At 44.8% G+C, this 14,654-nt stretch overlaps 2 protein-coding genes across 2 annotated transcripts in view; one reads left to right on the top strand and one right to left on the bottom strand.

Annotated features, from left to right (window-relative positions):
* Positions 1-2,676, bottom strand: part of gorasp1 (golgi reassembly stacking protein 1) — a 33,836-nt gene extending 31,160 nt beyond the window's left edge. The window contains exon 1 of the mRNA XM_033043712.1: positions 2,511-2,676. Within this exon, the coding sequence (XP_032899603.1) occupies positions 2,511-2,573 (63 nt within the window). The 5' untranslated portion in view covers positions 2,574-2,676. The remainder of the gene's footprint in view (positions 1-2,510) is intronic.
* A 2,083-nt stretch (positions 2,677-4,759) lies between these two features.
* ttc21a (tetratricopeptide repeat domain 21A) overlaps positions 4,760-14,654 on the top strand; it is a 76,507-nt gene continuing 66,612 nt past the window's right edge. The window contains exons 1-3 of the mRNA XM_033039297.1: positions 4,760-4,825; positions 10,835-10,964; positions 12,669-12,779. Coding sequence (XP_032895188.1) covers positions 4,799-4,825; positions 10,835-10,964; positions 12,669-12,779 — 268 coding nt within the window. The 5' untranslated portion in view covers positions 4,760-4,798. The remainder of the gene's footprint in view (positions 4,826-10,834; positions 10,965-12,668; positions 12,780-14,654) is intronic.

The raw sequence follows: 14,654 nt of genomic DNA, 5'->3' as shown, positions 1-14,654 counted from the left end.
CTTTTGATTTAAGTTTAGGCTTATTATTGTCACATATACCAAGGTACAGTGAAAAACTGTCAAATGCTATCAAATCAAATCAGATAATATTATACCTAAATATAATCAAGCCAAACTCATGTACAATAGGTAGAGCAAAGAGGAAGAAACAGAGAGCAGAATCTAGTTGCCAGTATTGTAGCAAAATAGTTCCTGACAAAAAAACGAGTTTGGTATTCCAAAAAACGCAAGGAATCATTGGATTTATCAAAGGTCATTCGCCATAAAGAAAAAGCAAATAAAGCGCTGGCGGAAGAAACTGTGTATAAATTCTTAACTTTATTCATAATTTATGTGTAAAAATATTTAATCTGAGGAACAGGGGTGCCAGGTAGGGGGAGAGCGGGGTGTACCAGCGAGAGAGAGGGGGCAGATGCGAATGGGAGACAGGGGAGAGCGCGCATGGACCCGCGCCTCATCGAACCTGGGTCCCCGGCGCCGCAAGCGTTGCCGAACCATCACTGGACTGCTGCGCCCCCACCTTCCCCCCCCCCCCCCCCAAAGTGTCCCACCCCACGTCCGTGGCGATCCCAGAGCAGCGGCGGCCCCAAACCCACAGCCAGCGCGGAGAAGCGCCTACACCAGCCCAACCCCGCTCCTACTCCTGAGGAACCCGCTGCCCGACGGGAAGGGGACCGCCAGCCACACTACCGGCCCCACCCAGCAGCCGCCGGCCAACCCCCCCCTGGCACCGGCAAAAGCCATCAACGGTGATACACACAAAGTGATTCAGCAACTCAGCTGGAAAGGCAGCATCCCCGGGGAAAAGGAATGGGTGACGTTTCGGGTCAAGACCTTTCTCCAGAGATATTGCCTGACCCGTCAATCTACCGCAGCACCCCGTGTGCAACCCTGCCGATGACCGGCGCTCGGCCCCCGCTGCCACCAAACCTTCCCTTCTGAGTCACAACACCCTCCACCAGCAGGGCCTTTGATGCCGGAAGATTACAAGAAGCTCCCATGGAACTGATTGCCTATCCCAGCTCCGACTGACTCACTGTTTGTAATGACTCATGCCCTCCACCGAGGGGGAAACCATCAGCCACTGGACAAGGAGAGAAGTGCAGCCGACGGTCCCTGGCCCACTGGAGCCTGCGCCTCCCCCCCACCCCCGCGCCGGCTACGAGCCTGGCCCGACACCTTTGGTTGCCTCCGGACAGGGTCGGGACACCTGGGAGAGGACGGGGTCGGCCCTGAAATTGAATCCTGACCCCCACGGAGCAGCAAGAAGCATAAAGCACTCAACGAAGCATAAAGCAATAAAAACGACAAAATCATTGTCGCTTTATACAAAGGAACAATAAATACAACTAATTCATAGTTTGAAAGCAGTATTTTCTTACCTAGAAGAATCAAAGCTGGAAAATATGGATGAAACGAAGGTCTGATAACACTCAGCAAATCCGCTAACGACAATGTTTATGGCGAGTGACCTATGACCTGGGCATGCGCAGTCGGACTACCGAACTTGCTTATTGGACAGTATGTTTCGGACAGCACCCTGGCTTTAGAGATATAGCGTGGAAACAAGCCCTTGAGCCCACCGAGTCCTTACAGACCAACGATCACCCGTATACTAGCTCCATCCTACACACTAAGGATAATATTACAGAAGGCAATTAGCCAAAAAACATGCACATCACTGGAATGTGGGAAGAACCCGGAGCACCCGGAGAAAATCCACTTGGTCACAGGGAGAATGTGCAAACTCTGTACAGATAGCACCCGTACTCAGGATCGAACCTGCATCGTTGCCGCTGCAATGCAGCAACTCTACCGCTGTGCCCCTGTGCTGCCTTAGCTTATGGAAGGACCTGTCAGAAGTTTGTTAACAGAGGGGAAGTTGTTGTTGTTCCCAAGTCTGGTGATGCACACTTTCATACTTCTGTACCTTCTGCCCGACGGGAGCAGGGAGAAGGAGGAATGACCGGGGTGAGGCAAGTATTTGATTACGTTGGCTGCTATCCCGAGGCATTGTGAAATGGAGTTAATGGTGGGGTGTCCGGTCTGTGCGATGGACTGGGCTACATCTACAACTCTCTGCAATTTCTTATGTTCTTGGTCAGAATTATTCCCAAACCAAGCTGTAATCCATTTGTTTTGGCATCAACTGTACTTTCATTCCAGGACCCTCACAAAAGCTCCAGTTTGTTGAGTTTTAAATCACTTTCCCGAATTCGCAAGGGAAAGGAATGAATATGTTGTTGGATGCAAAGGAAAGCAGCAAAACTTAAACCAGATCTGAAGGCGAGTCCATCCCCCCAACTGATGCAGAGTTACTCCAGCACTTTTAAAGTTTTGAACAAAACTTAAAGGCAACTTTTACAATGTTGGGTCGCTGAGTGAATGCAGGTGTTGCTCCAGACCGAGCCCGAGCCCGAGGCGGGTGGACGCGGCCCGTCCTCTGTCACCGGCTGCCAGGCTGGCGCTGACCCTCGCCCTCCCCGGGCCCCCGTCTGCTTCATACCCACCCCGTGTACGTGGAAGCCGTCGTTGCCCCCACTGGGGATGTCGGTGCTCTGGGAGCCGCCCATCGTTGCCCTGTTCACCGCTCCTCCTCCTCGCAGTGGCGGGACCCGCAGCTCCTAGACCCAGCGTCAGCGACAGAGATGGCCGCCCCCGCCCTGAACTCCGGCTCCAGCTACAGCGCCCCCTTCCTGAACTCCGGCCGCAGCGCCCCCTTCCTGAACTCCAGCTACAGCGCCCCCTCCCTGAACTCCGGCCGCAGCGCCCCCTTCCTGAACTCCGGCTACAGCGCCCCCTCCCTGAACTCCTCTCCCTGAACTCTGGCCGCAGCGCCCCCTCCCTGAACTCCAACGGCAGCGCCCCCTCCCGGGTAATTGTCCACACAGCCGGGGTGAGCTCAGCTGCCATCAGGTGAAGAACATGTCAGAGGTTTCCCCCTCACACTTGCATTACCTGCGTTGTGGCCGCAGTACACCCGACACCTCGCGTCTACAGGTCGTGGGACATGTTTTTGTTCCCAGACCCCGACTTTGATTCCTCCTCCTGAACCGCGGAGTGGCGCAGCAAGTAGAGCCGCTGCCTCACGGGTTCGATCCCGACTTCGGCTGCTGTCTGTGTGGAGTTTGCACGTTCTCCCTGTGACCAACATCCCAAAGATGTGGGTTTGCAGGTCAATTGGCTTCTATTAAATTGCCCCGAGCGTGTAGCGAAAGTGGGATAACATGGACTCGGTCAGCGGCCGAAGGACCTGTTTCCACTGGGACTGAAAGACTTGGCTAACTGCAGTTGACTTTCCCTTCGTCAAACTAAGACAGACTGAAGTCCTGATGAAACTCATTGGGAACATTCCCATTTCATTCCTTAGATGCTGCCTGACCCATAGGTGCCACTAACACCTTGTGTTTTGGGCTAGAACTGTTAACCAGGTTTCGCTTATTTCCAGAGTGTCGCTGCATCGCATCCTGGTCTCATCCAAATGAAACCTTGCAACTCCAGCCTCTCTTGTATTTGTAATTCCATGGTTGCACTACAAAATACATGCATAACTATTCACCTATCTATCTTTTTTTTTAAATTTATCTACCTAATCATTCAACCAATCGTGTATCTAATCAATCAATCATTTATCTAATCATTTATCGATATATTAACCATTCATTTACCATTTTTATCTGTTAAATGACTAAATCTTTTCTTAATTGATTAATAAATTAACACGATTAGACCAAAAGACCGTTTGAACCAAAGATCATCGAGCTCTATGATCTTTGGTTTGAACTAAATAAAAATACAGTCGATGCTGCAAATCGCAAATTAAAAAGCACAGTAAATGCTGGAAGCACTCGGGTGTAAATAAATATATTTTTGTGCCCCCCCCCATCCCATCCGATTTCCATCATGTGCGGGAGGCTACATACTTTAAAAAAAAATTACGTTGTTAAAAAGTAGCGATTTAACTTTGCGCACATTCTTCACAAATAATCAAATGTGTTCGTTCAGTTAAAATGGAACGATCTAATATTAAGCGCAAACTCTTTAAAACAATTAAATGTGTTCGCTCAGTTAAAAAGGAGCGATCTATCTAATATTACACATTAAAAAAAATAATGATATGCGTTCAATCAGTTAAAAAGGAGCTAATATTGCACACACACTTTTAAAAATCATTAAATATGCTCGTTCGTTTAAAAAGGATCCGATTAATATTGACGTACTTTAAACAATAATTAAATGTGTTATTTCAGTTTAAAAAGGAAAGATTTAATATTGCACGCGTCCTTTTAAAAATAATTAAATGTGCTCGTTCAGTTAAAAAGGAGCCGGTTTAATTGTGCACATCAGAGAAGGAAATACGTTAGAAAGTTTACAATTTCTCCGATTTAACGACATTTGTGCGTAAATTGGTTCCAAAAATAAACTTCCAATTAGTTTGAAAAAGTTTGAAGTTTTTAAAAAGTTTCCCCACCGGTCTGGCCCGGCCCAGTGGCGCCCCCTGCTGTGGGACAATGGGAGCCACGTGGCCCCGCGGCCCCGCCCCAGGTTGAATCGCAACACTGCCGGCAGCCCGGCGGGGGGGGGCGAGGTGGTTGTCGGGCAGACCATAGGCAAGAGGCAGCTTTCTGGCAGTTAAACTTTATAACATGTCCAACAATTTTCGTCGTTGCTGCAGCATCTTCGTTTTGTTGTTGCTCATAATTGTAATCATGATTTATTATTTTTACTTTCTTCTCTTCTTTTTCTAACCGCAGGGAATAAATACAAAGGGGAAGGTTCCCACTGTCTGACCTGTACCATGTCTGCAAAAGAATCCATCACATTGGTATGTTCAAGAAGTTGTTTCAAAAAAGTATTTATTTTTCGGTATGGTAATCATCTTTGTTGTTGATAGTTCCAAGTGGAGTATGATTGGCCTGGAGTTTCCAAGGATGAGGGGAGATTGCGTTGAAACCTACTAAATAATGAAGGACCTAGAGTGAATGTGTAGAGGATGTTTCCACTAGTGTGAGAGGGCACAGCCTCAGTATAAATTGACACATCTTTAGAAGGTAGATGAAGAGGAATTTCTTTAGGCAGGAGGTGGTGAATCTGTGGAAACCAAGTCATTGGGTATTTTTAAAGCGGAGATTGATAAATTCTTGACTAGTAAGGGCATCAAAGGTTGCAGGGAGAAGGTAGGAGAATGGAGATGAGAGGGAAAAATAGATCAGCCGTGATTGGAATGTCAGAGCAGAGTTGATGGGCCGAATGGCCTAATTTTGCTCCTATGTCCTATGGTCCTCCTTGTTAGGCCTTTCCATGGGTCATTGGATGGATGGAGCCGCAGACTTTATGTCCCTACAGGTGGACGCCTGTGTGTGACATCCTTTAACATGGGGAGGCTGGTGCAAGGTTGGCCACCAGCGCTCCAGGAAAAACAAGCACAGTCTATCCGATCTCTCCCCATAACTTAAGTTATCCAATCGAGGCAACGTCCTGGTGAATCTACTCTGCACTCTCTTCTTTGCACGATTGTTACATTTCTCACATACCAAATGGGTTTAGTTTAGTTTATTGTCACGTGTGCTGAGGTACAATGGAAAAACTTCTTGTTACGTGCTATCCAGTCAGCGGAAAGACCATACGTGATTGCAATCGAGCTGTCCACAGTGTACAGATACAGGATAAAGGGAATAAAGATTGTCCAAAGATTCACTGCCTCCTGACTGCAGATATTATTTCTTACTTTCAAGATAAACAGTCATAGAACTCTAAATAAATTGGCCATTCAGCCATCACCCTCATTCTGACCCGTGGGGATCCATCCATTTTAATCCCACCTTTCAGCATTCAGTCCATAGCCTTCTATGCTAAAGTGATTCACATGTTTATGCAGACTCTTCCTAAATGCTGTCAGTGACTCCACCACTCGCTCGGGCTGTGCATTGCAGGTACTCATCACTCTCCAGGTAATATAATAGCCGCCGCCTCAGATCCACTTTAAATCTATTAATCTCTACCCTAAATTTATTCTAGTTTCATTCATCTCTGACGAGGGCAGATTTCCTGCAGACTACCCTGTCCATGTCCCTCTTAATCTTATATACCTCAATTATGTCCCCTCAATGCTCCAGGGAAAACAGGCCCACCCTCCTCAGTCTAAAAAGATCCACCCCAGGCTAAATCCTGACGAATCTCCCCTGCACCCTCTCTAGTGCTACAGCTTCTTTCCTATAGTGTGCAGGCTCGAAGGGCCGAATGGCCTACACCTGCACCTATTGTCTATGGACTCGCTATGCCAGCTGTGGTCTGACAAGGTTTAATAAAGTTGAAGCATAACCTCCTTGTATTTTGAGTCACAGAGCGTGGAAACAGGCCCTTTGGCCCAACGTGCCCATGCCGACCAATATGTTCCATCTACACTAGTTCCACCTGCCTGCGTTTAGCCCATAACCCTCTTAATTCCCTATCTATGTATCTGTCCAAATTTTTTAAAAATGTCATTATAGTACCCACAACTATCTCCTCCGTCAGCACGATCCATATACCCACCTACCCACCACCCTTTGCGTAAAAAAAAGTGCCCCTCAGATTCCCATTAAATCTTCTACCTCTTCACCTTAGACCTATGTCCTCTGTGCATTCATCCTCTCTATTCATCTCATAGTCGTATACACCTTTACAAGATCACCCATCAAGCTACACTCCAAAGATTAGAGTCCTAGCCTGCTCAACCACTCCATGTAGTTCAGGCCTTCAAGTTCTGGCAACATCCTCGTCAATGTTCGTTGTACACTCTCCAGCTATATTTATTGCTCCAACCAATACTGCCTGACCCGCTGAGTTACCCCAGTACTTTGTGTCCTTTTTCTTTGTAAACCAGCAGCTGCAGTTCCTTGTTTCTGCATCGTGAAGACCAGTATTGCAAGTCGCTTCTTAACCACCTTTGAGGATATTTGAGCTTGTACACCACTTATGTGCAAGTGACGAATAAAACTGATATTGATATTGATTGATTGAATGTACAAACTCCGTACAGACAGCACCCGTGGTCAGGATTGTACCCGGGTCACTGGTGCTGTGCCACCCTACTCAATTGTATTCAATTCCTCTTGAAAGGAAGGTCAAAATTAAGAAAGGTACAGATAGGGTAGACAGAACCTTTCTCCCCAGGGTGAAAATGCTAGAGGGCGTAACTTTACAGTGAATGGGGGGGGGTTTAAATGCGCCAGGCTAGTTTTTACAGAGAGTGGTGGGTGCTTAGAATGTGCTGCCAGGGGTGGTGTGGAAGGAGATATGATAGTGGCATTCATAAGGCTTTTAGATAAGCACATTGTTATGCAGGGGAAGGAGGATATGGATTGCATGTGGGCAAAAGGAATTAGTTATGTTCAGCATCATGCTTGGCACAGGCATGGTGGACTATACTGTTTAAGAAGGAACTGCAGATGCTGGAAAATTGAAGGTAGACAAAAATGCTGGAGAAACTCAGCGGGTGGGGCAGCATCTATGGAGCAAGAGCTGAGAAGGGGAGGAGAAAGCAGGGACTACCTGAAATTGGAGAAGTCAATGTTGATTCCGCTGGGGTGTAAACTGCCCAAGCGAAATATGAGGTGCTCCTCCAATTTACGGTGGGCCTTACTCTGGCCATGGAGGAGACCCAGGTTAGAAAGGTCCGATTCGGAATGGGAGGGGGTGTTGAAGTGCTGAGCCACCGGGAGATCAGGTTGGTTAATGCAAACCGAGCGGAGGTGTTGGGCAAAGCGATCGCCAAGCCTACGCTTGGTCTCACCAATGTAGATAGAGCAGCTGACACCTAGAGCAGCGGATGCAATAGATGAGGTTGGAGGAGGTGCAGGTGAATCTCTGCACCTGGAAAGACTGCTTGGGTCCTTGAATGGAGTCAAGGGGGGAGGTAAAGCGACAATTGTAGCATTTCCTGCAGTTGCAAGGGAAAGTGCCAGGAGAAGGGGTGGTTTGGGTGGGATGGGACCAATTGACCAGGGAGTTATGGAGGGAGCGGTCTTTGTGGAAAGCAAGCAGGGGAGAAGTTGGGAAGATGTGGCCAGTGGTGGGATCCCATTGGAGGTGGCGAAAATGTCGGAGGATTATTTGTTATATGTGACGGCTGGTAGGGTGGAAGGTGAGGACAAGGGGGGCTCAGCCCTTGTTACGAGTGGGGGGATGGGGAGTGAGACCAGTGTTACGGGGTATAGAAGAGACCCCGGTGAGAGCCTCATCTATAGTAGAAGAAGGGAACCCCCGTTCCCTGAAGAATGAGGACATCTCCGATGCCCTGGCGTGTAACACCTCATCCTGGGTGCAGATGCGGCGGTGACGGAGAAATTGGGAGAAGGGGATGGAGTCTGTACTGTACTGATCTATGAACATGTCACTTGCCTTCTTTGTTGCCTGCTGTACCAACGTTTTGGCTGTCAGCAACTCTCATTGTGTAAGGATACCCTGTCCCTTTGATTAGGTATGTTGCAAAGCCTACCTGAAGCGTCGCTGAAAATCTGTCGCTGCGGGTGTGCGCGATTTTGGCGCCGTTTAGAGGGGGCGGGTTTAAAACGCGATTTTCTCTAGGCTGTTCAAATCGAAGATGTTCAGCCTAGTTAATTATTAACGAAAAATCGCTGGACCCCGTCGCAAAAGCTATTATTAGTTTTAAAGGCCTTGGATAATAGTTATAGTAGTTTAAAAATCAATCTCTAAACCCGCGACCAACGGCAGCTGTCGGTCTCATAGAGCAAATAACAGAAGGTATGTAGCTTATTTTTACATTAAAAAGGGCTTCTTAAGATCCCTTTATACAAAGTTTAATATTGCGAGTAGCTCATTTTGGCCCCATTATATCCCGCAGTATTTTTCTGGGCATTTGAGGGCACAAATCTACCGCAATGTGAACGTTCTAAACCAGCGCGTTCACAGGATCCCACTAGAAAGCTGATTTAAAATGGACTTTAATTTACAGCAATTGAACACTAAATTCCTTCCATTTGGCCTATAAATTAATGTAAATGAGATTTTAAAATCATGTTTTATTGTGAATTATTTATGAATATTATTTGCACACTTAGGCTATTTAAAAATGTTAATCATCTATTAAGAAATGGATAGATGTTTAAATCTAGCAATTGAAGTTTGAAATTAGCTACACTTGGGTAACTAACTAATTATATGCTTTAATTTCAGGTCATCCAAGTAAGATTATTTTATATTTGTTTCAGAATGGTTCAATCTATGATAACTGAAAATTTCATTCAGTTCTCTTAATTTTTAAGAAAGTTATGGGCTTTTGACTGTCCACGATCACAGCTTTTTTGTTACGTCCATAGAAAATCAATAGGGAACAAGATGCTAATTTCCGAGTATGAAAATGGCCATAACTTTTTAAATACATGAGATATGAAAGTGAATTAGGTGTCAAATTAAACTTCTTTTTATGCTTTATCTGATGGGATAAATTACAGACTTGATTTTTTAAATCTCAAAATTTTGTAACATTGCTACTTTGAACACTCATATGTTCCAGTCTTATACTATTTAAAAAAAAATCAGATTGGAGAAAGGTACAGACCCGAAATGTTACCTATCCAGAGATGCTGTCTGACCAGCGGAGTTATCTAGAATTTTTTTTTAATTGACTGTCTTTCAGGGCAGCACAGTGGGGCAGCAATAGAGCTGCTGCCTTACAGGGCCAGAGACCCTGATTTGATCCTGACTACGGGTGCTGTCTGTACAGAGTTTGTATGTTCTCACCGTGTGGGTTTTCTCCGGGTGCTCTGGTTTCCTCCCACATTCCATAGACGTGCAGGTTTGTAGGTTAATTGGCTTCTGTAAAATCGTCCCTTGCATGTAGGGTAGAACTAGTGTAGGGGTGATCACTGGTCGGCGTGGTCTCGGTGGGTAGAAGTGCCTGTTTCCATGCTGTATCTCTAAATTAAACAAAAACAATTTCTGGGTTATTCTTCCTGATCTGAATGGATGATTGAACATTTTTGCCCTGCACTCCAAGAAGGGTCATGACTCAAACATCCATTCCCTCCACAGATGCTGCCTGACCCAATGAATTCCTCCAGCACTTTGCAATTTGCTCAATATTCTGACATCTGCAGTTCCTTGTGTCTCCCCACTCCATTTGCCTCTTTGCATTCTCAAGCACTATTCATTTTTTCAACTTAGTTTCATGTTATCAGCAAATTATTTTCTGGTGATACTGTAAATCTACAGAGCAATGTTGCATCCAAGGAACCCAGTGAAAATTATAGAGCATAGAACAGTACGGTGCTGGAGCAGGCCCTTCTGCCCGCAATGTCTATGCCGAACATGATGCCAAGACCAACTCTTATCTGCCTGTATATAATCTATATCGCTCCATTCCACCATTCCATGCATATCCATGTGCCTAACTAAATGTCTCTTAAATGCCACCATCATATCTGTCTCCAACACCACCCCTAGCAGAGCGTTCTAGGTACCCACCACCCTCTGCGTAGGAAGATTTGCCCCCTTACACCTCCTTTAAACCATGCCACGGGAAATTACGCTACGTTTCATTCCCTTCACACTTGGACTATTCATCATTTTTGCACATTTTTGGAGGATAGTGGGTATATGGAATGACCTGGCGGAGGATGTAGTTGAGGCAGGTACTACGACAACATTTAAAGGACACTTGGACAGGTACATGGATAGGAAAGGTTTAGAGTGATGTGGGTGAACATGGGCAGGCGGGTCTGGCACAAATGGGGCATCTTGGCCGGCATGGGCAAGTTGGGTTGAAGGACCTGTTTCCGTGCTGTATGAGTATATGACTATAAATGACATTTTTCCTGCACTTTTATTTCAGGCCTCGATAACTTACTACTATCAAGAGAACTATTTCAACCACTTACTAAACGTTGCCGTAGAAGGTCTAGAGGTATGCCGTGATGATCCAGTGCTGCTTTTCTTCAAAGCTTTTGGAGATTTAATGGAAGGTAATGCTGAAAATTATCATACCTATTTCCCTCATAACCTTACATCAATTATGTCCCCTCAAAGTACCGGGGAAAACAGATCCATCTTCTCCCGTCTTCTCCATGAAAGCAAAAGCTACAGTAACCAGGGGTAGGCTATCTGGCCCTTCAAGTATGCCCCACCATTCATCAAGGCCATGTCTGATCATTGACCTAATTTCTAATCCCCTGCTCTATGTACCTTTTTATTTATTTATTTAATACTTTATTTCGAACAGAATAAAAGAATAAAAAGCAAGTGTGAAACAGCATACAAAAAACAAAACAAGAATATTTATAAAGTGTCATAAACAATATCTATAAATAAATGAAATCGTATGTGTCCGAAAAGGAGCAGGAAGAAGCCAAAGCTTATTAATTCCCACCCCTTATTCAACTGCTTATAATTATCTTATACAAATTTAGCAGTTATATGTACACCATATGTACACCAGCAGCTATATGTACACCAAATTATTTACATTTATACACTAATCAAATATTTACAAAGCCATACAAAAAAGTGATGAAAAAAATAAAAAGCCGATAATTAGGGCTTAGATGTAAGGTGTCATCCAGTCACCTGCGGATGAAGATGAAGCAGGTGGTCTTGAGGGAATTAATTAATTCCCTTATTATCCATGTTTTGGACTCAATCAGTGATTGAACATGCAGAGCTCTCTAAGGTGGAAAATACTGATGAATCATCACCCTGTGAGTGACAAAACTGTTTATCACCTCATTCTTGAAGATTATTTTCTTTTTTCTGAGACTGTGACCCTTGGTTCTAGAGTTTAGGTCTATTATTGTAACGTGTGTGCAGTGCAGTGAAAAGCTTTGTTTTGCATGTTATCCAAACAGATCAGATATGCTATATGTAAATACGATCAGGTTTAGGTTTAATATTGTCACGTATACCGAGGTACAGTGAAAAACTTTGTTTTGAGTGCTATCCTACCAGTTCAGATAAACTATACATAAATATAATCAGCTTTAGGTTTAGGCTTAATATTGTCCCATGTACCGAGGAACAGTGAAAAACTTTATGTTGCATGCTAACCAATAACCAGAAAGACTACATGAATACAATCGAGCCGTCTACAGTATACAGAGATATGATAAAGGAAATAACATTTAGTGCAAGATAAGGTCCAGTAAGATAGTCCGAGGATTTCCAATGAGGTAGATAGTAGCTCAGGGCCACTCTCTAGTAGTTGTTGGTAGGATGGTTCAGTTGCCTGATAACAGCTGGGAAGAAACTGTCTCTGAATCTGGAGATGTCCCGAGTGCAACCAAAGCTGTACGTAATTCAGTGTTTAGTTGTAGTTCATAGGGTTTAATAGCCTGACGGTCGTTGGGAAGAGGCTACTCCTTACAGCCTCCTTCCCGACGGCAGGAATGAAATGAGAATGTGGCCAGGGTGGTGTGGGTCCTTGATGATGTTGGCTGCTGCCTTTTTGGGGTAGATCTCTCCTGTAGATCTCTTCGATGGTGAGGAGATGAGTACCCGTGATGGACCGGGTAATCTCCACCACTGTTTGTGATCTCCTTGTGTATTGATGCTCAACTGGACACTGACCATTGACCGAGCAACAACAGTGGACACACATATTACACAATGGTTCATCAGTGTGAATGTGGTTCCCATGTACTCTGCTCCTAAATATGTTGCACTACCTCTTGCAGGTCGTATCCAAGAAGCCATCAGAGACCTCGAGGCCATCAGGGACAAGCAGACCGTGGCATTGTGTTCAATTATTGCTCTCATTCATGCTCACAGAAAGAGCTCAGTAATTGGTAGGTGCCTCAAGATTCGCTGCAGATTAATTTAATCCCATGAACATTGAACTGTTAATAAGTCAAAATAATTATGGGCAGGCAAGGACACGTTGAAATACTCGTTGGATTCACTGATTAAATCACTGGAGAAATGGGTGGATAACTATCGAATCTTGATTGGTTTTCTCCTGCAACTTTTAGGCATAATTTCATTGCCCTGCTGTTATCTTATCAGTAGCATTTTCATGGGTCGCCTGTCTTGAAGGGAGAGTGGAAATGTGAATTAAGGGCAGCGGGCTCATCGCACAATTGCAGCATTCACGGCTAGAGAACATTCATGTTTAACTGGACAAGTCATGGGGTGCGCAGTTAGTTGAACTACTGCCTCACAGCTCCAGCGACCTGGGTTTGGTCCTGACGTGGCTGCTTTATGCGTGGAGTTTGCATGTTCTGCTTGCGACTACGTGGTTTTCCTCTAGGTGCTCCGGTTTCCTCCCAAATGGTTGGGAGGTCAATTGGCTTCTGTAAATTGTCCCGAGTGTGTAGGTGGGTGATAGAATCTGGGGTGAGTTGACAGGAATAGAGTTATAACCACAGAGTCGTACAGCACAATAACAGCCCCTTCAGTCCATCATGTCCATGCCAGCCATAAAGTACTTATCTGTACCTCAGGTGCTGTCTGTGTGGAGTTTGCATGTTCTCCCTGTGACCACGTGGGTTTCTTCCAACATCCCAAAGATGTGGGTTTGTAGGTTAATTGGCTTCTATTAAATTGCCCCTAGAGTGTAGGGTTTGGTTTCCTCTCACACCCCAAAGAACGTGCATGATAAAACTTTTCATGAATGATACCATTTAAAAATATTTTGTGCATGTTGATAAAAGGAAAGAACGTTTTCATTGTTTTTACACAAAATTGAAAAAGAAAAATCTGAAATCATGATGTTACGTTTATAGTATTGATTTAAGAAAAAAAATTACAACTATGTTGATCTGTTTTACATGGCACAAATTTATAGAACATAAAGAAAATCGAGCATAGAACAGTACAGCACAAGAACAGACCTTTCGGCCTACAATGTCTGTGCCAAACATGATGCAAAGATCAACTCCCATCCACCTACACATTATCCGTATCCCTCCATTCCCTGCATATCCATATGCCTATCCAAAAGTCTCTTAAATGTTACTATTGTATATGTCTCAACCACCACCCCCAGCATAGCGTTCCAGTAACTCACTTCCCTCTGTGTGTAAAAAACAAACAAACCGGCACATCTCTTTTAAACTTTGCCCTTGATTTGATATTTGATATTTCCATCCCGGGATAAAGGTTCTGACTGTCTACCCTATTCATGCCTCTCATAATTTTTATATACTTCTATCAGTTCTCCCCACAAACTCTGGCATTCTAGACAAGTCTTTCCAACCTTTTCCTGTAGATAATACTCCCTAATCCAGGCATTGTTCTGGTTTTGGAGAGGGTGCAGAAAGAGGGTTATCAGGATGCAGCTTGGATTAGAGAGTGCAAGTTATAAGGAGAGGTTGGACAGACTTGGATTGCTTTCTCAGGAATGCTGAAAGTTGAGGGAAGACCTGATGGAAAGGTATAAAATTATGAGAGGCAGAGATGGGGTAGACAGTCAGAACCTTTTCCCCAGGGAGCAAATGTCAAGTACTAGAGGGCATAGCATTAAGGTGAGAGGGGCAAACTTTTAAGGAGATGTGTGGGGCGTTTTTTACACGGAGCGTGGTGGGTGCCTAAATGTGCTGCCAGGGGTGGTGGTGGAGGCATATAAGATAGTGACATTTAAGAGACTTTTAGATAGGCACATGGATATGCAGGGAATGGAGTGAAATGAATGACATGCAGGCAGATAACATTTGTTTATCTTG

This window comes from Amblyraja radiata, chromosome 2 (genome assembly GCF_010909765.2).
Source record: "Amblyraja radiata isolate CabotCenter1 chromosome 2, sAmbRad1.1.pri, whole genome shotgun sequence".
NCBI lineage: Eukaryota > Metazoa > Chordata > Chondrichthyes > Rajiformes > Rajidae > Amblyraja > Amblyraja radiata.
Note: the sequence above shows the minus strand (reverse complement) of the source record. Positions and strands in the feature narration are given on the sequence as shown.